General features: G+C 37.2%; 4 protein-coding genes across 5 annotated transcripts; 3 read left to right on the top strand and 1 right to left on the bottom strand.

Moving 5' to 3' along the window:
• The first annotated feature begins 727 nt into the window (after positions 1-727).
• On the top strand, positions 728-7,307 carry LOC141841103 (uncharacterized). Of its 2 annotated transcripts, none has more exons than XM_074729225.1 (9): positions 728-974; positions 1,110-3,191; positions 3,279-3,712; positions 3,826-3,984; positions 4,071-4,250; positions 4,325-4,519; positions 5,865-5,963; positions 6,029-6,646; positions 6,798-7,307. In XM_074729225.1, the coding sequence occupies exons 2-9, from the start codon at positions 1,118-1,120 to the stop codon at positions 7,137-7,139; spliced, it is 4,101 nt and encodes a 1,366-aa protein (XP_074585326.1). In that variant the 5' UTR covers positions 728-974; positions 1,110-1,117; the 3' UTR covers positions 7,140-7,307. The 2 variants fall into 2 exon arrangements, with proteins under 2 accessions (XP_074585326.1, XP_074585325.1); XM_074729224.1 differs by having other exon boundaries at positions 3,276-3,712.
• Positions 7,308-11,216: 3,909 nt separating this feature from the next.
• Positions 11,217-12,011, top strand: LOC141840344 (protein RGF1 INDUCIBLE TRANSCRIPTION FACTOR 1-like). The gene is made up of 3 exons (XM_074728304.1): positions 11,217-11,399; positions 11,482-11,697; positions 11,793-12,011. Exons 1-3 carry the CDS (start codon positions 11,217-11,219, stop codon positions 12,009-12,011), a joined length of 618 nt encoding a protein of 205 aa, XP_074584405.1.
• Positions 12,012-13,797: 1,786 nt separating this feature from the next.
• Positions 13,798-18,789, top strand: LOC141840443 (uncharacterized). Its single transcript, XM_074728427.1, has 2 exons — positions 13,798-15,207; positions 18,184-18,789. Exon 1 carries the CDS (start codon positions 13,877-13,879, stop codon positions 15,194-15,196), a length of 1,320 nt encoding a protein of 439 aa, XP_074584528.1. The 5' UTR covers positions 13,798-13,876; the 3' UTR covers positions 15,197-15,207; positions 18,184-18,789.
• On the bottom strand, positions 16,652-24,711 carry LOC141840442 (uncharacterized). Its single transcript, XM_074728426.1, has 9 exons — positions 24,534-24,711; positions 24,145-24,372; positions 23,300-23,421; positions 22,939-22,999; positions 21,512-21,652; positions 21,088-21,195; positions 19,024-19,252; positions 18,288-18,536; positions 16,652-17,074 (listed from the first exon to the last, which is right to left on the bottom strand). The coding sequence occupies exons 1-9, from the start codon at positions 24,705-24,707 to the stop codon at positions 16,992-16,994; spliced, it is 1,395 nt and encodes a 464-aa protein (XP_074584527.1). The 5' UTR covers positions 24,708-24,711; the 3' UTR covers positions 16,652-16,991.
• Positions 24,712-25,408: the final 697 nt, after the last annotated feature.

Raw genomic sequence — 25,408 nt, 5'->3', positions numbered from 1 at the left:
TAAAAGTCCGCAATCACCGACAAAAGGTTTGTCATATTCTCAATGATCCATCCATTTTTAACAATTTCCGCTTTAATGTAACAGAAATCTGGCCGCAATTATCGACAATCTTTCGGCTTTACTGCTATCAAAACAGAAACTTGGCCCATTGCGCCTTCACGCCTCAAAAGCAGCATGGATATCGTATGCCATACAACTATGAGTCCTTTACCGACTATATAACACTGCTACCGTGTTTTTTTCATCACGTTACGGTAAGAAGCGTCCGACTTAATACTCCGAAGAGGATAACGGATGACGACGAATCGGATATACCGCCACATGACGCGTTCACAATAGACTCATATTTAAAGCCATATGAGAGTAAATACACAAATAAATATTAGATTTAATTTAATTAATTAAATTAATAATTTAAATATCTGAATTAAATTAATTGATATTTTAAAATTAATTAATTTCACGTTTTGTTATTACATTGGAACGGTGTATTCTTAATTCGAAAGAGTACTTACCGCAACTCAAGTTTTACCCGTTTTACTACTGACGCTGGCGCAGTAGGGCCCCGCGGCGGGGCCCACATGTGAAAAGGAAAACGTGAAATTGTGACGAGACGATCCGAAATATTATCCTCAATGAATAGCGGTGTTTTAACCGAAACAGATCTCTCCCGTTTTAAATGCATCGGCCCCCTTGTTTGCCGTCTTCATCTTGATTGATCTCTCGATCCCTCCGCAGCTCCTCCTTCCTGCTCCTCGATTCGTGCATTGGTAGAGCGTGAGGAGAGCCCGCGCGAGAGAGGGAAAGGGGTGCGGGATCACTTGATCTGTCAACGGAAGAGTGAGATCTGGCTGAGGTAACTAGAATTTTGGATCTCCGGCGAGGAGTTCTGGTGTGGCTGTGCTGTGGTCTTTCGAGCTAGCTTCGCCTAAAACGGCGTCGATCCTGTGAGAGATCATTCCTGATCACGAGAAGTATGCTGTCTTTTTTTTAATTATTGTTTCTTTTTTAAAAAAAAATCACTTTTGACTATTTGCTTCAGTTATGATCAGTGATGGGATGCAGTTTTGATGGGTCGATATGCTAATTTTTGTGTCAATTTATGATAGCTTGAGCAATGACGGCAGATGCGAGCGAGTGTAGCGTTGGATCTGGGGTCGAAATCGAGGGGTCAGTTGGTCTCGGTTTAGAGTCGGACAGTGATCAAAAGGTTTCAGGGGACGCTAATGGCATTGACTGCTTGGTTAGTGAAGAGAAGGTTAGTGGTCGGACTGGGGGATTGATCACGATGGAAAATGGTAATTTGGAGGAATCGCGGCAGCATGATCTTGATCCAGATGTCAATGAACATTCGGTTGCTGTCGGGGATCTAGAACCGATCAAGATGAAAAGTGAAAATGGGGAATTGACTTCTGAGAATGAGGGTGATCGTGATGGAAGTGCTGATCCCAGTGTTAATGTAGCAGTGACTGTGGATGATGATCGTAAAGATATCACCACTTGTTGTGATATGGAAGAGAAATTAGTTGAATCAGATTTAGGGACAGTGTCCAAGGAAGAAATAGGTGAAGCACTTCAGCAAAGTGTCCAACATGAGGCGCAAAATGAGAAAGTACGTGACATTAAAAGTGCAATCTGTGAGGTGAAAGAAAAAAGATGCAATGAAGAGGGCAACATGGAGCTGTGCATGGAGAATGGTGAAGATCATGCGAAGGATAATAGTAGGCTAGAAGATGCCAAACTAGATTTGCATGTCGAAGTAACAAATCAAGAAGGTGAAACTCTAGTCAAGGATATGGAGTTTGAAAAAGAGGAATCAAATGTTGAAGTTAGTAAAGATAGCAATGCTCTGGTTACAGCAATTGGCAAGGATATGGACTTTGAAAACGAGGAATCAAATGTTGAAGCAAGTAAAGATAGCAATTCTCTGGTTACAGCAATTGACAAGGACATGGACTTTGAAAAAGAGGAATCCAATGTTGAAGTAAGGCAAGATAGCAATGCTCTGAGTACACTAATTGACAAGGATATGGACTTTGAAAAAGAGGAATCAAATGTTGCAGTAAGTAAAGATAGCAATGTTCTGGTTACGGCAATTGACAAGGATATGGACTTTGAAAAAGATGAATCAAATATTGAAGTAAGTAAAGACAGCAATGTTCTGGTTACAGCAATTGACAAGGATATGAACTTTGAAAAAGAGGAATCAAATGTCAAAGTAAGAAAAGATAGCAGTGCTCTGGTTACAGCAATTGACAAACAAGGTAATTTAGAATTATCTGTTTATGATGATGAAAATCAACAATGTGAGAGCATAGTTATTGAGACACAACAAGAGGAATTAAAAACATCTGCTGTAGAAGCTAATAATGAAGAAAGCAAAGAAGAATTTAACAATATCCTCCATAAGAAGGAAGAGGGGACAATTGTACGAGCTGATGAGAAGCAGGAAATTATCACTTCCAATAGAGATGTTGATAACCAAGCAGATAGGTATATAAATGTTTTATTGCTGGATACAGAAGAGTCTCAGACTATGCTTACAGCACCAAACAATCAGGACCAAGAAAAGCTGCTTGCTCCTAAAACTCAAGTTTCAGATAATAATGAGCAAGAAACTTTAGAATTAGCTACTGCTGAAGAGGGATCAGTTGAGGAGACTCAAACTTCAATGGCATATGCTGGAAACCAATGTGAATTGGTATCAGCTGTCGAAGTTCAAAAAGAAGAGAAGCTTGAGGGATTAGTTACAGAGAGCCAGCCTCATGAATGTTCTGTTGTTAATGAGCGTATGGTTAAGCCTACGGCGGAAGAACATTTGGAAGAAAATAGGACACAAATAGTTTCCGATAGTATAACCAATTTACAGACAGTAGATGGTAGTGTATCTTTTGAAACTCACATGGATGTTCCTGTACCTGAGATTAGTAGCAAAGTAGATGAAGCCGTACCAAGTGGTAACTCCATCGGTGATATTTTGATTGTTGAGCAGTCTCATGATTTGCATCCTGACAAAGATTGCTGCAGATCAGATATATCTTGTGTTGCTGAAGTCAAATCAACACTGGAAATTCCGATTTCTCCCCAGGCTTTGCCAGATTCTGGAAATGGATCATCTAACTGCCAAGATACCTGTCCTTCAGAACAGGAAGTTGTCACGTCGAGTGCAGTAGATGCTCCCAGCATAACAGGTACGATCGACAAAACACCTCTAGCATTACAACTTTTAAATGCATGTGAAACTATCTTTTCTGATGTTACTAGTAACTGTGCAGCAGATAGACAAGACAAATTAAGCAATGCTGAAGCTGACAATGGTAGTTGTATAACTGAAACTAATGAAAATGCTGCAGCAAATGATGTCGATGCCATTGAATCTGAATTTGCTATTTCAAAGGAATCAGAAGAATCTAGCTCTTCTTTGGCTGGTTCAGTTGAAGTCGAAAGGTCATTGGATGATGAAAGAAAAGGTGTCAATGGAGAATCTGGAGTTTTAGAAGAGAGTCAAGTGCCAGTTGAAGATCATAATGCATCAACTTTAGCTGTTGAAAAGGTGATGACCAGTTTAGGTAGACCACAAGCATGTTACATAGTTAAAATTCCAAGATTCATTGACAATCAACTTTCAGCAAGCATACAAACTGCACAGTCAGAAGTAAATGAGAAAACACAAAGAAGGGATTCTATCAAAGTTTCTATTGAGAAGCAGAAGGTATTAGTCACATACAGTTTCATTCTCATTAACTTTTGAGGCAGAGAATCCCGATTGTACATTAGATTAGTTTCTCTTTTGTTTTTATTTTTATTCTTCTATTTTATCCTCAGGTGATATGTAATGAATTCTGGAAGAAATTTGAAGATGAAAAAGCTGAAGACAGAACTGCAAGAGCTGCAGTTAGTGCCAAACGCCAACAGATGGAGTCACTCCAATTAATGTTAAACAAGCTGAAAAATGTACAGTCAGTTGAGGAACTTGATGCCAAGGTAAGATTTTGAGGTGATCCTTCCTGAAAATGTTTTGACTGTTTGTTCCTCCTCGTATTCATCTAATTACATGTTTTCTTGTTCAGATACAATCAATGGAATTTGATCTTCAGCATGTAACCATGCCACTGAAAGAAGAAAAGAAATATATTCATGACCTTAAACAGTTAAGGCAACAGCGAGACCAACTCACTTCAAATATGGGCTCAATTACTGAAATGGATGAGGCATTTGATCAAAAGGAACAGATTGATGAGCGATTTAATGTACTTTTGTTGTACTGCCATAATATTTTTAATGTATTCCTTTCATTTATTTAAAACTTGTTTTATGCCTGCAGCTTTTGAAGAAGGAATTGGATTCTCTTAGAACTGAGGTGCTGCGAACTGAAGCAAATGCAAATGCTGCCAGGAAGAAATATGATGAGGAACAACAAATTTTGAGAGTTCTTCGACAACAATTCAGGGATGCTGATGCTCTTCGCCAAAAAACATATGGACAATGGCGAGAACTTAAAAACATGTTAACTGAAAGGGTAAGCTGTTCTCCATTATTTTATAGGAATTTACTTAATCCTGTGTCTTTGATCCAGGATCCATAGATACAGTCTGATTATTATTTCATTTTTTTATATGTTAATAGATAACCTTTTAGTTTTTATGTTCCTCTGCTGCATTTTTTTTTTCAGTCAGCTGTATATATCTTTATTTTAATAACGAGGCCAAACAATTTGAGAAGTCTTTTTGCAATGGAAATGTATATTAGCTCTTTCTATTCCGTAATATGAAATTACATTGTACTATGTTATTTACCAAGGACATCCATTGTGCAATGCGAGATCCCTATATGTTGGTAGATGTTGTTTTAGATTTCAACACATATTGCTCTTCCATTGCTGCATGGTTGTCAGTCAGCCATTATCTTCATTATAATAGAAGGCCAACAGTTTGAGGACTCTTTTTGCAATGAAAAACTGTTTGTTAACTCTTTCTATACATCAATAAGAAATTACATTTCACTACATTATTAGTCAGGCATCCCTTTAAGATCTTTGATTATCGAGGTCGATGCCTTTAGTTTTAGCCTGACATTGTGGGGATAATTTCTGTGTCATGATAGAAGAGATGTATTGACCGAGTATTTTCTTCACTAGATTTAACTAAATCCACTGTAGTTTTCTTGTTTATGCTATATGAAGTCTGTGTCTTTGTTCTTACAAACTTGGTGCCCACGCTTAAAATTCAAAAAATGATATCTGAGCTCTTAATTTCTCTGGATTGTTAAACAGGGAAATCAGCAGTTAGCAATTTCATATGCTAGCTTAATTAACATTGGAACCCATATTAGAAGTGTTGCTTTGACTAATGTCTTTTTTTTAAAACCCAGAATGCATGTCACATATTTTGTGCATCATTTTATCCCATGAAAATTTTCATGCTCAATAAGGTTTTCTAGACTGGTTCTGAATTTGTTGCACTGTTGTCACTGTTACCTCGTAGGATCCTTTCTAACCTTTTGGCAGTGTCTTTACTCGTCTTTGACCATTTCTTGTCAAAACCCAAGTTGCTGTTGAGACAAAAAATATGAACTGTTTTATAATCCTTTGAACTTGTCAAAACCCAATCTGAATTATTGGAACGTCATCACCTATGGACTTTGGTCTCTAAATGACAAGATCTGCGTAGTTCATTTTCCAAATCTGTGACCTCTCTCATGGTGAATACATGTGTTGCTTTTCAAGTTAATGTGAATTAGTTCATGTGAGACTACTACTTTTTATATATTTTCATTATGTGAAAAAAATATTAACAACAACTTACTTTGGCGCTCTGATTTCTTTTGTATAAAATATGATTTAGCTGAATTCTTATTGTCTGCAGAATAAACATTTTAGCATGTACAAGCGTGATCAGATATCTGCTCAAAGCTATTTATCTTCAAGAGATTTTGAGGGACTCCTGTCACACTGTAGTAAACAGGTATATATTATTGGGTTTTTTTAAAGACGCAACATATTGGTTTTTAATGTTCTCATCGTCTTTAGGTTGAAAATGTAATGGCTCTGTGGAACAATGATGACGAGTTTAGAAGGCAATATGTTAAATCCAATTTGAACAGCACACTGTGGAGACTTAGGACGCCTGATGGAAGATCTCTTGGTCCAGATGAGGAACCACCTGTTATACAAACTAACCAATCCAGGATTTCAGTCCCTCTTCCACAGCAGGCCAAAATCAGCGAATCTGTTCCGCCTGCATCTTTAGAAGCAAAAGCTGAAACTTCGGAAGAAGTTGAATCGTTTCCTGCTTTGCCAGCAGCAAAAAATGATCATCCAGTTAAACCTAAAAAACCAGTGAAGCCTTCTTCAGAAAAGCCTAAACAAACTGTAACTGGTACAGTTCAAGATAGAGAAACTGAAATTGATGAGAACTTGAATGTTCAAACAAAGGAGGAAGAGGAACTTAGAAAGAAGGAAGAAGAATTGGTTATGAAGGAAGAAGAATTGAGAAAAGAAAAAGCTGCAGCTGAGTTAAAAGAACAGCAACGCTTAGAGGAAATAGCAAAAGCCAAGGCGGCAGAAGAAAGGAAAAGGAGACAAGCTGAGAAGGCACAGGCCAGAGCTGACTACCGAGCACAAAAGGAAGCTGAAAAAAGGGAGAAGGTATTGACAATTAACTCAAGTCTCATTGTAACGTCGATGTAGTTTTGCTTGTTCAGTACCGAACGTCCAAAAGTTTTGTAATTTTTTTTTTCTACTATAGTTTCATATTACCCCACATAACCACCATTTTTTTTTTTTTGCATTTCTGCAGAAGCGAGCAAAGAAGCACAAGAAGAAAGGCGTTGCTGCTGAAGACACAACATCCATTAATGGTGCTGACGAAGGCACTGCCCCCTCTTCTGAAACTACGCAAACTACGAAGGAACTTGATGTTACTGCGGTATCAGTGACGAAGAAACCTCCGAGGCTGGTTGCTTCAGTAAAGCAATTCAACAAGGTACAACCTATTCCCTTGCCACTTCGTAAGAAGGGAAAGAGGAAGATGTCCACATGGATGTGGGTGTTTCTGACAGTTGTAGTAGTAGCCTTACTGTTCCTCGCTGGCAACTACGTCACCTTGTCCACTTTCAGCTTCCAACAACCTGGCCTTTGAACGCATTCTAGTTGCATACACTACACACACAAACATATAATATAAAGATTATGGTCTATAGGGGGTAGGAAAGGGTGTTTATGCATGAGTGGCAACCATTCTTTGTGCACTACTATTTCCAAATTTTCTTTCTTAAGATTACTCTCTGCATAATATGCTTTTGGTTTGTGATTTGCGTTTGGAACGATAGTACTATATTTATTGATTTGATTGAGACACCGAGTAACTTATGACTGTCTAAATTTAAGATAGTAAGAGTTATGTATTTATAATGATTCATAGATGTATTTATCCAATTCAAGTTTCTTGCACTTGCAGTGGTTCTGGCGTGATTCATTTACGTGTTTCTTTAGTTTTTGTATTATCAAATTTACTCAGATGGGAAAGTTACTAGTTCAACTTATCTCTAATATTTCTAATTGATTTGGGAGTTGTGATTTGATGACTAATTCGGTCAGACCTCATGATGTTCTTTCTTGATTATAAACAAACTTGAATAATTATTTCAGGCTTAGTATAATAGATGGCAACCTGAATGAAATGGGTTATTGCAATTACCTAGGATTTGCGGATAATTATCCATTCGATAACTTTTATTATAATATATGCTTGTACCTTGCACAGCTGAAATTTTATTTGTTAACTGTCTAGCTTTTACGTAGTTCTGTATGTTATATAAGCTATGGAAATTTTTAAAGTGAGCTTTAAACTTGAAATCTTGATCTCCATAAAATTTCGGAGTTAAACAAGTTTTGAACCAGTTTGCATCAGATTTTTTTTATTACTATTTAATCAATATAAATATCAATAACTGCGTAAGGTTAATTTACTATCAATTTCCTAAATATTTTAAATTTTAAATTCATAAAAAAGGCTCAACAGGCCCATGCTTAGTTGAGTCCATTAAAACATCCATGAGTGGGGCAATGTTACACTTTTTTTCTATAAAAAATGGAATCCACTATTCCAACGGTCTCATACATTTGGTTTTATGATCATTTGTGAGAAAGTAAATCGAGAAACTACATTTGGTCATGACAAAAGTAATATTACACCTTAAGGCTAATATTATATAACTAGGCATAGCATCAATTTTACATATTCATGTAAGTGATCAAAGATTATCTTCTATTAAGGAGATTTGCTAACATTCTAAGTATATTTAGAAGTAGATCTAAAAAAATCATAGTCACTATTGATGGTCTTTAATGTACTCGTTTTTTCTAGAGAAAGATTTAGGAAACGGTTTCTTCCTCTCTAGTTGGAAATTTTAACTATGCAAGAAAGTAGTTATTTTTGTATGCCTTCAAAAACCAAGCGATATTTTTTTTTTACTTGTGTAAAAGAAATATGAACGACAAACTAGAGAGACGAGTTCGTTATTAGATATACATAATGATTGAACTATTGATGATGCTAGATCATTACATTAGAAGTCATTATACTTCTTGAATTTATTTGATAGACGGAATATGAAATCGTACTATCCATCTTTAGTTGGAAAATTTAACTATGCAAGAAAGTAGTTATTTTTGTCTGTTCTTCAAAAATCAAGTGATAATTTTTTTTTACTTGTGTAAAAGAAATATGAACGATAAATTAGAGAGTCAAGTTCATTATTAGATATACATAACGATTGAATTATTGATGATGCTAGATGGCAACTTGAATGAAATGAGTTATTGCAATTACCTAGGATTTGCGGATAATTATCCATTCGATAACTTTTGTTATAATATATGCTCGTACCTTGCACAGCTGGAATTTTATTTGTTAATTGTCTAGCTTTTACGCAATTCTGTATGTTATATAAGCTATATATTGAAATTTTTAAAGTGAGCTTTAAACTTGAAATCTTGATATCCTTAAGGCTAATATAATGTTACTATGCAGAGCATCAATTTTACATGTTCATGTAAGTGATCAAAGATTATCTTCTGTTAAGGAGATTTGCTAACATTCAAAGTATATCTAGAAGTAGATCCAAAAAACATTGCGGCATTGGGTTTGAATAATTTCAACTACGGTTTGGGTTTTAATCCATTATCCTTGGGTCTGAATCTTATATGCTTACGTAAAGATTTAAATGGCCATCCTTTCTTTTTTTTATTGTCCTCACAGGTGTGTAATGCAGTGGTAAAATATTTAAGAATATATATATATATATATAGAAGTGATCTGCTGAGCGCCTTCTCCTGAGCGCCTCGTGAGCACCTCTGACATGGAAGTCGACATGGTTGAGAAATTTCTCTGCACGCGCGTGGCAAGCGACAGCAGAAAACCTAAAACCCTAACCTGATCCTTCTTCTCGCAATTCCTCTCTTCTCTGCTCGCCGCGCTCCTTCTTCCCCTACCTGCTGCCTCTCTTCTCCCTCTGCTCTCTTCTCCCTTGCTCGCCACCACAACCTCTGCTCGCCACTGTGCCCCTACCCGTCGTGTGCACTGCTCGCCACCGCGCCCTCTGTTGACCGCTGCACCCTTGCCCGTCGTGTGCACTGCTCGCTGCCGCCCTCTGCTCGCCCCCACTACTCTCTCAGCCCTCCCATTTCAAGGTATAACATAAAGCCATAACGGGTATGGTTTAGGGTTTATTTCTGTCGTCAGGATTAGGCAAATCAATTTCCACTTTTCAATATTGTATTCATCTAATTATGCAAGCCGATAGGATTAGTGTGTTCTCCTCTTGTTTATCGACCAATCCCTTCAAGCATCCTCAAATTTTACTTTGACACTAGCATGAAAACCAGGATACGATACTCCAAGTGGGAATTGATTTGCCTAATCCTGACGACAGAATTAAACCCTAAACCATACCTGCTATGGCTCTATGTTATACCTTGAAATGGGATGGCCGAGGGAGTAGCGGCGGCGAGCAGTGCACGCAGCGGGCAGGGGCGCGGCGGTCAGTAGAGGGCGCGGTGGCGAGTAGTGCACACAGTGGGCAGGGGCGTGGCAGCGAACAGAGGGCACGATGGCGAGCAATACACGTGGTGGGCAGAGGTTGCGGCGGCGAGCAGTGCACCCAGCGGGCAGGGGCGCTGCGGTGAGCAGAGGTTGCGGTGGTGAGCAAGGGAGAAGAGAGGCGGCGGGCAGGGGAAGGAGCGCGGCGAGCAGAGAAGAGAGGAATCGCGAGAAGAGGGATCAGGTTAGGGTTTTAGGTTTTCTGCTATCGCTTGCCACGTGTGCGCGGAGAGATTTCTCAGCCACGTCAGCTTCCACGTCAAAAGCGCTCAAGAGAAGGTGCTCAGCAGATCACTTCTGTATAGAAAGATTTAAGAAACGATTTCTTCCTGTCTAGTTGGAAAATTTAACTATACAAGAAAGTAGTTATTTTTGTCTGCCTTCAAAAATCAAGTGATAATTTTTTTTTTACTTGCGTAAAAGAAATATGAACGACAAACTAGAGAGTCAAGTTCGTTATTAGATATACATAACGATTGAACTATTGATGACGCTAGATCATTACGTTAGAAGTCATCGTACTTCTTAAATTTATTTAATAGACGGAATATGGAATCGTACTATCCATCTCGAGATTAACTTGTTCGTAAGAATTAATACTCGATTTTTTTAAAAAAGTACGTTACTAGGTAATTAATGTAGAAATTTATTTATCCAATAATTCATCTTTAAAATAACTTTTAAAATATTTATTTAAAAAGTTCCTTCCTTTCTCCCAGCATCACATTCTATTTTTTTCCCCAAAAAGACAGCTCCCTCCTCGCAGAGAAGAAAAATATTAAATTTCGTTAATATAAAATATAGGTAAACATTGTTCCTTTCCTCTTCTGTTTCCTTCCCCTGTTTCATTGAATGTTTATCTTGATAATTTCCATAAACCGCCCTATATAAACAAAATCCCCTGTTCTTCCTCTGCGTTCTTCCCCTTACGCATCCATTTCCTTCGAGATCTATTGAACAGGCGGCGTCTTTTGCATGATCAAGCAACCTCATTGTTCTCCATCTCCTTCAATCCTTTTGTAAACGATAAAGGTGCAATCTTGGGACTCCTCTGTTTTTTTTTTCTCTTCTTCCTTTCTGATATCTTTTTTTGTTCCTCTCGATTTTGGACAACAGATGAGTCTGATGCTTCGATTGCCGCAGTGGCTGCTGCCGCTCCTGCAGACGAGCTTCTTCGCGCACTGCGAAGTCCACGGCGACTCCAACAAGACCGAGTGCAACATGTACTGCTTGGACTGCGCCGGCGACGCGCTCTGTTCTTATTGCCTCCCGGACCACAAGGATCACCAACTCGTTCAGGTTTCTCTCTCTCTCTTTTTTCTCTCGATCAATCAAATCCAAATAAAAATCGAATTTTGATTTGCTCGAGTCCCCTCTTTAGATTCGGAGGTCGTCTTATCACAATGTGATTAGGGTGTCGGAAGTGTCGAAGTTGATAGACATCTCCTCGATCCAGACCTACACCATCAACAGCGCCAAGATCGTGTTCCTCAACGAGCGGCCGCAGCAGAGGCCCGGGAAGGGCGTCATCAACAACTGCGAGAACTGCGGCCGCGGCCTGTTGGATTCCTTCCGCTTCTGCTCCATTGGCTGCAAGGTGAGTGAGGTCCCGAATCTTTCCAACAGATTAATCCAAGATTTAGGGATTGAATCTTCCATAAAGCAGGAATCTTTCCTTTTTTAACTTTTCAGCTGGAAGGAATGCGGACGGACCCGGAGTTGAGCTTCGAGATCCGCCCGAAACCCGGGCGCGAGTGGATGCGCGGATCCGAATCCGACGAGTCGGTGTCGTCGCAGAGGAAGACGTTGATACCTCCAGTCGCCGGTGGCCGAATCGTTTCTTCGGAGACTGCTGCCACGTGCCGGTCGACGTCCAGGCGGAAAGGCATACCCCGTCGATCTCCATTCTAATGTATCAGAATATATTCGAAATTAAATATGGACATTAATGTTATATTAATGGACACCATGAAATAATTTATATGTGCAAAACGTATTAAACATATTTTTGGGGGGGGGGGGGGGGGGGGAATTCATTAAAAAATAGATTAACATCTGTTATTTGCATTTGTTGTTAAACAAATATTTTTATGTTTTTTTAAGATAAATAAAAAATATTTCTTCTGACTTATATGACTTATCCATCTAACTAATTTGATAAATTCACTCACTATGATTAGCTGAGCTTGTTCAACTTATGATCAACTTGCTCGACTTATTTAGCTCAATCGATTTGGTCAACTTGACTACTTTAGTTGATAAATTATCTTATTTAATTTGATCCAGTGCCCTATCGATTTGTCTAATCAATAGTATAAGAAGTTTATTAATCGTATGGATAATTAAGTAAAAAAAACTTCAGCCATTTTCTTAAAATTAAATAAAAATTTTTACTAAAATATTGTATTTTATTTTTTTATTATATTAATATTAAAAATCTTTAAAAAAATTTTTTTTTGCTAAACTTAAAAAGGATCTTAATTAATTAAGGTTTCTTACTAAACCTGAACTCGGATTAGGCATGTCTCATATAGCTTGTGCGTCAAATTGAGTGTCATTGGAGCATAATTGAGTTGGTTATGATGGGACAGACTTGCTGAAGTAGACAAAAGTTAAATCTCGACGAGGTCGAAGTGATGTCCTCATCCATTATGATCAACTGTAACTTTTTAATTTACCTCTTCACAGATATCGTGGGTCTGATCGTGTGAGACCGTTGGGATGATGAATCCTACCTTATTGCTAAAGTGTGTCCAACTGAGCACAATGTGACCAAACTAGATGGTAAATTGCTTAACTAGATTCCCTTTTCTAGAAATAGTGCAAAATGATCATAATATTTTAAAATAGCTAAAGAAATTTAATTCTAAAGGTCCATATTAATCCAAGCTTATGAATTTGATTATTTCCATCACCAGCTATAGGATGTCTACATGGTATATTTTTTTTATAATCTAAGTATTAAGACTCTTACACTCAATTAATTTTGGACATGGATGATTTTACTCTTGATTCGTCAATTAAATAAAGAGAAATGATACATTATATGAAAATGTAGCATGATACACTACACTACATGGATGTGGAACCCAAATCTATAGTGTATCATGCTGCGTTTTCATGTAGTGTATCATTTCTCTTAAATAAATTTGAAAGCGCAAAAGTTTCTCACCCAATAGTCATCCTCATTGGAGAAAAATAATCTGTAATACGTCATAATTGAGATTCGAACCGTAAATACTTAATTAACCTACTTAACATTTTATTATTTCAGTAAAAAGTGAAATTCATCATCCAACGATCCTATACAATCGATCCCACGATCATTTATAAGGAGATAAATCAAAAAGTTACAATTGAACACTACAAAGGAGGGCATTGCTTCAGCTTTATCGATATTCAACCATTGCCTACTTCGATAAATCTGTCTCATAATCATAGTAACTAACCTGACAATCATATGCCAAAGACACTTAACCTCTTATCATACTCCATGCCTATGAGGCTACGTGGTACACTTGTTGAGAGATGACAACGAAGGCATGGATTTAAGGATTGGTTATATGCGGCATGAGATAGTTTGGACGCTGTTTTGGCAATTTGTTAAACTTGAGGTTCATTTTGAAAAAGTAGCTAAAGTTTGCGATGGTAAAAATGGAACTTATCACTAATCAAAACCCTAACTCCCAAACGCATCAAAAGGCCCCTTCGAGATCATCTCGATCTTGAATCTCCTCCTCCGGTTCTTCCCTCTGCATCGCCAGTCGAGACCAACCATGCAAAGTGCGCTGTCCAAGCTTCTCCTCTCCAAAATCTCGAGAAGGATGTGCAGTCTTCCTAACACTTGGATAGGTGGGCGATGCGTAGGAATCGGTTTCAGTACGAGCAGCAAATCCGGCCGGTGGATGAGAGGCGAAAGAGGTAGTGGCGACACCTCGGAGGATCTCTTCCTTCGAAATCTTAACTTTGGGGGGGAAGGTAGCGGAGAGAAGCAAAGGGCGCACCAGGAAGGGTCTTTTGAACGACCCTCCTCTAGGCCAACGTTTCACGGTGGCGAGGAAAGGCGAAAGATGCCACCTTTTCCTGAGGATCGCGTCGATGAAGCTTCAGGTGATCTTTTCGATGATTTTGATTTGGGCGAAGACGAACTTGGTATGACTGGTAGTGGTCTGCAAGGCCGTTCCCGCAGCAGAGCTACACGGAGAGCCCCTCCAAGAGAGGATTTTAATCGGTCAACGCAGTCTTCATTCAAGGATTTTGGCCGAGATTCTATGGGCGACTTTGAGAATCCACAATATAGATCGCCATCAGGATCTGCCAGTGGAGACAGGATTGAAGATTCAAGCTATGGATCATCTTACATTGGTAGCGGATCAGAGAATTTGGGCGGTGGGCAGAGGGGAAGAGATCAAATCAGTGATTCACTAGCTCAAAAGTTTAATCTTGGACCATCTGGCCAGCACAAGAAGATGGATGAAGCTAATCAAAACAATTCAGATTCGACAAAACCTATCTCACTGGAGGCGCCACCAGAAGACGCAGATGAGATTTTCCAGAAGATGAAGGAGAATGGTCTCATACCTAATGCTGTTGCCATGCTTGATGGCCTCTGCAAAGATGGGCTAGTTCAAGAGGCCATGAAGCTGTTTGGAGCAATGCGGGAGAAGCGCACAATGCCAGAGGTTGTGATTTACACTGCTGTTGTGGAAGGGTTCTGCAAAGCGGCAAAATTCGATGATGCTAAGAGGATTTTCAGGAAAATGCAGAACAACGGAATCACACCGAATGCATTTAGCTACAAGGTTCTCATTCAGGGCTTATGCCAAGGAAAGAAATTGGAGGATTCAGTTGAGTTCTGCATGGAGATGCTGGATGCTGGACATCAACCAAGTGCTGCTACTACAATTGGTTTGGTGGATGAGTTCATTAAAGAGAAAGGAGTGGAGGAAGCTGATGATTTTGTTAAGAAGTTGCTCAGGAGAGGTTTTAGTCTTGACGACAAAGCTATCCGAGAGCATTTGAACAAGAAAGGACCATTCTCACCATTGATTTGGGAGGCCTTCTTTGGGAAAAAGGCATCACGAGGACCATTTTGATCTCTTTCAAGGTAATTACAAACTTCTATTTTCATGAATAAAACTGTATTTTCTAGTTCTGTCTTGACATTCAACTATATTTTAGTTGAAATATGATTGGGTGCCAAAACAGGTTTGATAAACTTAGAAAATAACATAATGAGCATAAATAACTAAAATACTCAAAAGATGAAATTGTAGGCATAATTTTTTTGTTTTGTTGAGCACGTCATTTTGGAGGAAGGTGATCGATAAGTGGTTTATGGGCACGGTCGTTTCGTTAAACCTAAACTTTCTGATTGCTAAAAAGCATATCAGCTATTATTGAAAGATCCTACTTTCCAACTCATCTGTGGACCTAAGAATTTTGCTGCCAGCCTTTGCAATGGGAATCAAGAGGCAAAATGAAAGTAGTCTAAACCCTCTATCTTTTGCTACTGTCTCATATTAGCATAAGGTTATAGAAACTGCAGTTTACTTGCCTTCTAGGATCATGTTTGTTCAGCTTATTCAAAAAAAAAAAATGATAAATCCCAGTCAGTTTCATGGACTCAATCCCTGGAGGTGGCCAGTCCGGTCCCACGAAAGTTTCCCACTGACCACCAGGGTAAATCGGGAAACGCATACGGTAGTCAATCCAGATGTCCAGCATCCTTTGATTGCGTTCCCCATTTGAAAGAAAATTCCTACAAATACGCCGTAGCTGGGGATCGAATCGCGGGTCCCTAAGTCATAATCCGGATGTCCTACCGTTGCACCATTGCTCCGGGGACTTCAGCTTATTCAAGCATTGTTGGGAAGTGGGATGAAGTACTCTTATGAAATATTTTATGATAACAAAAAAAAAAAGCTATCTAGTTTGTATAATCTACTCAGAGCACGTCTCTCCATGGATCGGACATCCAACATTCAAAATATTATTCGAATTCATACTTGTTTAATTTCAGTATTGTTTGCTAGAAGGTATCACAAATTTGTTTAACATCTCCTGTCTATAATTTTCACGAAATTATTATTTACATGCACCTCCATCCCCACTGTCCATTTTCACGTTAGAAACACAGTTTTGTTGCTATGATTTTTGTTTGACTCGATTCATCACGAATCATAGGTTGTCACCTTTCACAATGAGAGCAGAATAAAACTTGGATTAATCAAACATGACTATGAATCATTGCGATTGTAATGTTTCAGACGAATGGATACAGATTTCGTCGATAAGAAGAGTGTACTTGTACTCTAGATAATGACTCAGTCAAAGCTCAACAGCATAACTACGGACTACTGCAATTGCACAATTTCAGATTACAATTGATGGTAATGCATTATGATGAAATAATATAACATCTTGTTCTCTCTCCTAATTAAGCATCATGAGAGAATCTATCTGTTAATAGTCTGAGATAAGGAATTTACTATTATTGGGGTCAGTCTGATTCAATCAGATAACAAACCAAAGATCTGAAAGCTGCGTGAAAAAGCGAAATGGCAGAGCCTCAATTGAATTTCCTTCACCTTTGATCGGTACATGATACGCTTCCACCAGTGTCTTCTATTATTTCCAGAACAACAAAGTTACAACAAACGAATAAATTCAACATGAGAGGCATGAGAAAATACTATGAAGCAAATCCCCCAAATGAGTATCGAGGGGCGAACCAATTGTGGAGTTGAGTTGAATGTGCTTCAAACAATCATACAAAACCGTGTTAGAATGTCAAACCTAAACAAGAATGGAGCAGACCACGAGCTTAATGGACCAACGAATTGATGGCACAACTGGAATTTTCCTGTGTTCTTTTGCAGCTTGTAATGATCAATCAATCTTGAATTTCATAAGGAACTTCTTGCTAGCTGATGCAGCTGTATAGGCTAACAGAATCATAGCAAGGAACAAACCTACGATGAAAATATGAAATGTTAATAGACCACCAAATCGATCAATTTAGATTTATAATAATATGTATACTCAGTAACTGTGCCCTGAGCACCAAATTTCATAACTATATTTCACTGCATGATTGCATAGATGGACACTTGAACGCAACTTAAAGACATTTTTCATTTCTATTAGGCAATGGAAGTGTATTTTACAGAACACACACAGCCTTGAGGGAACATGAAGGATAACGTACTAATATCCATAAACAGCCACACTAAACACGCTAACTTGAATTACTGGATCTGTATGTTTGACCCCCTTTGGCGAAAGCCAGCACATATAGGCAAGCATCGGTAATCAACGAACTTGTTTTAACAATGAACAATGAACAATGGACAATGGAAGTGTGTGGCATATTTCATAATATATAATAATAGTAAAACTAAAATCATTTGCACAGGCTAACATGAATCAAACAGAATTCAAATGGAAGTGAAAAGCAATATTTTCAAAACGATCTGAAGTTAGACAATGTAAAAGATACATAAATACTCAATTACAAGAGCCATTAGACCCTTATTTGTGTTGAATATCGGCAATGTTCAGATTCAACTATCGAACCAAGGAAAAAATCAAAGAGGTAAATGGACCTAAAAGAATTGTTTTCAGGAGTTTCAGATGTCTTTTGCATCACACTTATGCAAAAGCTTCCTAACTTTAAGAGAAATTTACAAGTGGAATAGGATCTGAAACCACTGTGTTGATTTGGTTAAACAGCTAAAAGCCAACCTTAAAAAAAAAATTCACATCATTAGGCAGGCAAAGAGTAATATGCAAAAGAAAGATTCTGTGATGACTAATGAAGTTGTACGACATGTAACAAATGCTATGACCACTATTATGGAGGTGAAAGTAATTGGACACAAGGCAACAAACAATACACTAGACAAAGATAAGATAACGAAACAGTTGACTTAGTTTGCATTTTCTTATGATGTCCAGATCTACTACTATGCTATATGTTGTGTTATCAGGTGAATTTTCTACTAAATCAATTGATCTGCATGACAATTCAATCGTTCATTACTATACTTTAATGGCTAAAATTAAATTTGGACCATTACAGGAACCATTGGCAGACCTACAATGGAGAGCCATTATTTGATCAAGTCCAATATGTATCATTGTTCCACAAGTTTTAACTTCAAAATAAATAGGAGTGGCCCATACCAGCACTTGATGCAAAGACAATGAAGGCAAAAGAATGCCTCCAGAAACATGGAAGTTCTGCTTCAAGCAAGCAGTGATGTTCATACTTCATAGGTCTTCCGATGGTCTTGTTTGTATCTATAGGTTGCAGATCAGAAAGTAAGATATCTATTGCAGTAGCAGGATCTCCATTTGAATCCCTGACTTCGACTCTGATTCTTTGAGGTACCTCATCCCAAATTATCTGAATTGCCCCAAAATTTGGCTGAGCTGAAAATCCACCAAAACACATTGACAACTTGTGTAGATGCCAACTGACTGGATAAAATAAGTTAACATGGCACTACTACTGAAAAAATTGAATTGGGCAAACTTAATTTGCCATTCATAATACAATTGCATGTAATATTCTAACTCCTCTCAGGTATTGCCTACCATGATTTTTAAGAAGTTCTAGTTTGCATGTTAAATTCTAGCTATCCATCAATGGGAAGAATCAGAGAAACTGGAAAGTTGTGGAACTAGCATGAGTTTTCCTTTTTTTAAAATCGCATTTCACGAAAATGTGCTTAAAATAAGAAAAGGAAAGAAATATAAATCAAATGCTTGTGTTTATTCTACGGATCAGAGTGCTGAGTTATCAATTATTTCCTTCTTGGAAATGACAAGTCAATTCAAGGAATTTCTCGCACATGAAGCAAAACCAAGCTATTAGCAAAAGATTTTTCTTTGAATATTACCATTAGAAAAGTCATACCATATGTGCATGATCTGTATCGGCATTCTGAAGAATACACTCTCATGGTAGTAGGCGCCAACCATGCTAAAGCTCTCACCAGGAAAGCAAAGAGTTTTGGCACAACCTTCTCAATAGCCTGAGTAAGTCCACTTGAGGTTATATCATACAGAGGATACTGCTCCCCACAATCATAACGGGTAATCTCCCCAAAATGAACATCACCACTTATAAAGAAGATTCCACTTCTCTGCAAGATCAAAAACAAATGCCTAGAATTACCACTGACAATGATTTCTGAATTGAAATTTGAATTTTGTCACAGAATGGTAAAGTATTATATATATGTAAACTGAATTTGAGTATCTTTCTTTTTGTTCAATCATGATTCTATAAGTTTGATCCTAGTGTATTAATTAAATTTCTGAATCAATGATCACTCAATCAAATTCCTAACATGAGATAAGAGCATTGACCAATAGTCTAAATTTTGGTTTGCTGCATGGTATTTTTGTCTCTTTATTTAACTGCCCATTAAAAGTCTTAAACAAAGTGAACAGTCTTGCAGACACTTGAAGTTCAGTAAATAATTGAACCTTAGTCCAGCTTGACCAAGAGTAAGAAACTAAGAATAATAAACCATACATTCAGGTAAGTGGTTACAAATCAATCCTCAATGCTTTCTAGCCTACTAATCTCTTTATTCAAGAAGTGACTAATACATCATCATCATCAACCGTGCTTGTCTCCATCGAGCTCTATATTATATCACTAGTAATAAGTGACAATTCATCCACATAAGGAAAATGAAGAATCCATAACTGTGTGCAATGTTGTGCCAGGCAAAGAATCTTATCTCATCTTTACCCATAATAGTCATGCTACTCTTATATCAAGAATATAGGTGATGCAACCCCAAATCTCATGCAGGTTAATCGGAAGGAATTTTATTATGTTTAAAGATGACTAGAGATGGGAGAATTGGACCCATTTTATAGATCCCCAACTTAAATAAAAAAAAGAGCAATCTGATGCACGAAGCTCCCGCCAATGTGGGGTCTCGAGAAGGATTTATTGTATGCAATCTTACTCTATATTACAAGAGATTGTTTCTGCGACTCGAATCCATGACCAATAGGTCACACAACAACAATTTTACCGTTGTGCCTTACCCCAACCTAAACAAACTAGTAATCAAATTGTAAAATAGGAATCAAAACCGATCTAATTTAAATTCCTATCAAACTATTATACAATTTAAGTTAACACATACAAACACAATTCAACGCCCTAAAATAAAACAATTACCAAGTTGGATATTCTCATAAGGAGGAGAACTTACCAAAATAAACTCTTGCAAACCAAAACTTATGAATAAAACTAAATTTCCATTTTGCATCAATAGATCTCTTAACTGTTTTAATTACTCATTCTATTTGGATAAGTAAAGATCAATAAATTTAACATGGATTACTACCATGCAACTATGCAACTTTTTAAATATTTAAAAATCTTGTGGACATTCTCATACTTCTTGGGTCCTTCATATTCTGAGTTTTTATGTTCATTAGCCATGTTGTCTTGCAAGTTTAGCTTCAGGATACAAGAGATTACACAAGTGTACCTTGCAAAATGCTATTAACTCAGGTATACTAGGAATATATTCAGAGGATGTTAGGTCACACTATTTCATGCTTTATTTTGCATTTCAGCACTATCTCATTCAAGTCAAAAATCTAATTTCTCCATCATTATACCTTACTCATAATTCATACCATAAGTACACCAAACAAGTGGAAATTAGGTTCTGAATATTCAAAACAAAGGATTAATAACCAGCAGTGCTATTGACTCCTACGGCTTCAAGATTTTTTTTTTTTTTTTTGTAACTTTCCAAGTAGACTCTCAAGTCTCAACACAAACACCTGGAAAGTAGAAAAGACCAAGAGAACATCTTTTTAATACAGTGATCATGTTCGGACAACTAAATCCACTTAGGGCAAGCAAGAAGCTCCTAATTGACAAAAACAAACAAGATATAACCTCTTAAGAAAATTATAACTTGAAAAGATAAATGTCGCCTGCCTTGCTATCTTTTATCAGCTTATACAGATGTTTTCTCTCCTTTGGAAATCGTCCCCAAGACTCTGGATAGAATAATGGAGAAGTAATTGCAGAAAGATTTGATACTACCTGAAAAAAGCAAAAAATGAACCTCAAACACAATGGCTAAACTAATGCAATAAAAACAAATTCTAAAGAAATTATAAAGAAATGTCCACAATCTATCTCCTTGTCAAAATAAAAACATTGATTTTTGCAATGACATAAAACATATAATTCTGTAAACATATCACTCCAACACCATTCTAGAAAATTGTCATGACTGAATATTAGCTATTTCACTTACTAGTGGCATCAACCTTGGCAGACAAAATTGATCATATGGCTACTGAAGCCTCAAAATACATTTTGAGTGGGGAAAAAATGATGCATGAATATTTAGTACCTGAATGGAAGAGACAATAATTGTAATTTCTGATTCAGGACCATACAACTCATTCTCAAGCCATTGCCACTGAGAATCTCCCAATATAGTTCCATCACTAAAGAGGGGGTCCCTATGATATCTCGTATCCAAAAGAATGATCTGCAGGACAGAGAAATCAATATCAAGAATTTATAATCCTCTTCATCTTTGTGTCTTGCAATTACAAAAAAGAAAATAAACATAGATATACAGGCATGCACTTGTCATTTCAAATCAGGGAATCTACAGGTGAAGGATACTAGTTAGGTTTGGCAAAGGCATCAACAGCAAGAATGCAAACTTATACTCCAGTAAGACACTGAACTCTTAACTCACTTATAATTATTTAAAATTTTCCTTGGTCTCCTACTCGCACTATCAATTCTTATCAATTTGATTTGTTTAACTATTAAATTTATTGGTCATCACTGAAATTATCCATATCATCTTAATATTTTCCACATTTTATCATTTATTAGAGGTTCACTTAATTTCTCTTGGATGACTGCATTTTTTTATATATCCTTTCTAGTAACTCCATACATCCATATTCACATTCTTTTCTCTACAAAAATATTTTTTTCATATGATACTTTCTAGTTGTCCATCTCTCTCACTCACAAATGGCAATCCTCCACATCAATCTTTTCTCGTATGATAGGTTATATAGTTTCTTCAAAAACTAACCTTATAGCATAAGGGGTGCACTAGAATCAAGCATATCATCAACATCTCATTGTTGTTAATAATATATCCAAGATATTTAAATGACTTTCTTACATCATTTTCATGCTCATTCATCTTAATTCTTTGTTCTTTTCTAATTGAAACTTGAAATTACATTTCATATGTACAGTATCACTTATATTTAAGTTAAAACCTTTAGTGTCTAAATGTTCCCTCTACATTTAATTATATTGACACTATCAACCATTAACACAATAGTATTTGCAAACAGTACACACGTCTACATCATCAATTAGCAAAATATTGTCAACAATCAAGATAAACCAAAGGGGTATTTTGAATACAACTGGTACATTCATCCAGTGCTAATGTAAAAAATATAGGGGTAAAGAGCTGACCCTTCATAGAAAAATCAATTGTTACACTGTCAATAGCTTTAATACTAGTAACTATGTTATCATGCCTTTATTTGTTACACTCCCACTGTCAGATCAATATAATTACTAGTATTTCACCACAGTAATTGTCAAGAGACTATCACATTATTTGTTGGATAAATTTAGAAAATAAAATTGATATGAATTTTGAAAGGATATTTTCAACATCCAAATGCACAAGGTATGAACAGATTTGAGTTTAAACAAATAATAAATGTGTGCTTGAAAGAAAACCTTAAAGGGCAGAAACAAGTTCTTAAAGTTCCAAACTAGCAAGCATACCTTTATTTGTTTTCCACTGGGACCAAATATATAGGATGTATAAACCCCATCTTGATGCCGCCTACAAGAAGCAGATGAAGTGTTAGTGCTGTTAATACCAGGATCTTGATAGGAGTACTGAATAACCTAGATCTGAACCTTACACTAATAGGTATATTAAATTAAATTGAATATCTTATTTGTATTTCAGTAGATGGAACAAGAAGTAACCAATATTTTGCAGACCTATGCTTCATTTTGGACATAAAATGAACCAATCAAACAATAGCAACACCATGTTATGTTTTGATTGCTTCATGGCCAACTTAAAAAAAAAAAAAAACACTTGCATGAATGCAAAAGATGTATTGTGACTGATTACCGAGGACTATCTTCAGCTTCATCTAGGAAATCTAAAAGAAGCCTTTGATTTATTTCCTTCTTACTGAATTCTTTTCCTGCATCATTCAACCCATAATCATGGTCATCCCATGTACCAATAACCTGCAAAATGTTATTGTTCTAATGTCATCAGGCAAAATGAAAGAAGAATAAGGTGCTCATACACTAAAAAATCTGCATGTCAAAAGGGTTCAACGTTCAAGAGGTTTCACCTACACGACCTCATAAGGATATCTAATAGCATCCTTAGCTGATTTATAGTTGCAAATTACCATCATTACCATCATTACCATCATCAACCCGTGCTTATCCCAACTATTTAGGGTTGGCTATGCAAATCTTATTCCTCCATTGAGCTCTATGCAAGACTAAACCACTATATCATCTCATAATCAATCCTCATAAAGAATATTTGTTTATTATTATAATTAACTTGGTACCTTTTCAGTATTTAGTCTTCAATGTTTGTCTTTGGTGCAAAGTCTATCAATTTTCTTTACTATAAGAAGCAATACCTTCTAAGGTTCAATGATAGATACAGTTAAGGCTTAAGTGGACGATATTGAAGTGCATAACTAATTGCAAATATGGCTACTAGTGTTAGAAGATCAACGATGACAAAATAGAATGTCAAATTTCCAATGCAATAAATTTAGTGCCCTCAAATATTAAAAAAAATAGTCTAAGAAACCAATCAATTGAAAATTTAGATGAAAATTCACCTCCTATTTTAATGCTCATCTTGAGAGTTGAGACTCAATTCTTTACAGTAAAAAATTCCTAAATCTAATAGGAAGAAAAAATTTCTTGCTTTGAGGAATCGACCTGAGCCGTCTGTCTCAGCTTAGAGTAACCCGGATTGCTCTTAGCCAACAAGTACCTTCTCCGCATCTCCTCCTCCGTCGACGGGAAGAATCTCGGCACGTTCTTCCACGGTCCGATAGTCCGTTCCTTCCCCATAATCCTGAAGGGGCGCTTGTTGTCGCCGTAGATGTTGTCGCCAAGCCAAATGAAGACCTGGGGGTCGAAATCAAGGACCGCATCCCAAATCGGCTGCAGAAACCGGTAATTGCATCAATAATACATATTCCTCCTCCGCAGAAGGTAACTATTTTGAAAAAATATAAAGAATATGTAGACGAGGAAACAAGCAATTACGTAACTGAAAAACTGGAGACAATGGTTATTTGAAATAAATACATAGACTTGTGTACCTGCGGCGCACTCTGGTTGGAGCAGGAGCCGAAGGCGATGCGAGAAACGACGCCGGGGGGAGGCAGCTCGGCATTCGAAGAGGAAGGAGAAGCTGTGGATAGGGCGACGAGGAGGAAGAAGAGAAGGGACGGTGAGAGCGAAGATCGTCGGATTCCCCTTGACTTCATCTCCATGTAGAGGAAGTAGGATTGCGAGTGCTGCGTGTTCGCCCATTGATCTTCTTGCCTCTAGAGAACCCGAACTTATTATTAGAGAAATTTTCAAAACTCCCCCCTCCGCCCCGTAAGTTTATCTCATTTTTCAAAACACCCCTAATATTCTATTTTTAGCCAAGTGCTCCTTGTTTTATTATTATTATTTTTTAATTTTGATTCAAAAATGTTCATCTCTTAATTAAAAAGGTGGAATCCGTCATCTTAGTGGCTCCAAGATGATTAATGGTTGATGGACACGAGATAAAAAGTTTTGTTGCCCGTAAAGGATACGAAGAGGAAGAGAGAATGAATTCATTGACAGAAGAGAGATATAAGATGATGCTATTGACAGGAGTTTGCAATATAGAATAAGACTGTTGCGCACCGAGTTGTCCTTTATCATCCTCAACTATCATCATTTTGAAAAAGCTTCCTCGATCCTCTGCCTCTTGATAGGAATGAAAAAGGAAATGATCACAAATTTGAAAATCTTTTTTGTCATATGCTCCTTAAATGTTATGTTTGAATTACAACAAGTCGTTTAGCAAAAAGAAAGTCAACTCTCATCTTTATTTACCGTAGATCATCATTGACTAATTGTAAACATTCACAATTTTAGTCATGATATTTGAAGGTATAGGCTTGATTGTGATAGAATGACTTCTTGTGCCAAGTGTTGG

Source organism: Curcuma longa, chromosome 11 (genome assembly GCF_044706935.1).
Source record: "Curcuma longa cultivar G26 ecotype Majalengka, Jawa Barat chromosome 11, ITB_CL_G26_1.1, whole genome shotgun sequence".
Taxonomy (NCBI): Eukaryota; Viridiplantae; Streptophyta; class Magnoliopsida; order Zingiberales; family Zingiberaceae; genus Curcuma; species Curcuma longa.
The sequence above is the reverse complement of the archived record's forward strand: the minus strand, read 5'-3'. Positions and strand labels throughout refer to the sequence as shown.

Coding starts and splice junctions, on each gene's coding strand:
- LOC141841103 (XM_074729224.1), top strand. CDS start 1,118: ATGACGGCAGATGCGAGCGAGTGTAGCGTTGGATCTGGGGTCGAAATC. Junction 3,192..3,275: donor AGATGCTCCCAGCATAACAG/GTACGATCGACA, acceptor GTAACTGTGCAG/CAGATAGACAAGACAAATTA. Junction 3,713..3,825: donor TTTCTATTGAGAAGCAGAAG/GTATTAGTCACA, acceptor TTTTATCCTCAG/GTGATATGTAATGAATTCTG.
- LOC141840344 (XM_074728304.1), top strand. CDS start 11,217: ATGAGTCTGATGCTTCGATTGCCGCAGTGGCTGCTGCCGCTCCTGCAG. Junction 11,400..11,481: donor AGGATCACCAACTCGTTCAG/GTTTCTCTCTCT, acceptor TCCCCTCTTTAG/ATTCGGAGGTCGTCTTATCA. Junction 11,698..11,792: donor TCTGCTCCATTGGCTGCAAG/GTGAGTGAGGTC, acceptor TTAACTTTTCAG/CTGGAAGGAATGCGGACGGA.
- LOC141840443 (XM_074728427.1), top strand. CDS start 13,877: ATGCAAAGTGCGCTGTCCAAGCTTCTCCTCTCCAAAATCTCGAGAAGG.
- LOC141840442 (XM_074728426.1), bottom strand. CDS start 24,707: ATGGAGATGAAGTCAAGGGGAATCCGACGATCTTCGCTCTCACCGTCC. Junction 24,373..24,533: donor CCAACCAGAGTGCGCCGCAG/GTACACAAGTCT, acceptor CGGTTTCTGCAG/CCGATTTGGGATGCGGTCCT. Junction 19,253..21,087: donor AGCTGATAAAAGATAGCAAG/GCAGGCGACATT, acceptor TTGATCTTGCAG/AGAAGTGGAATCTTCTTTAT.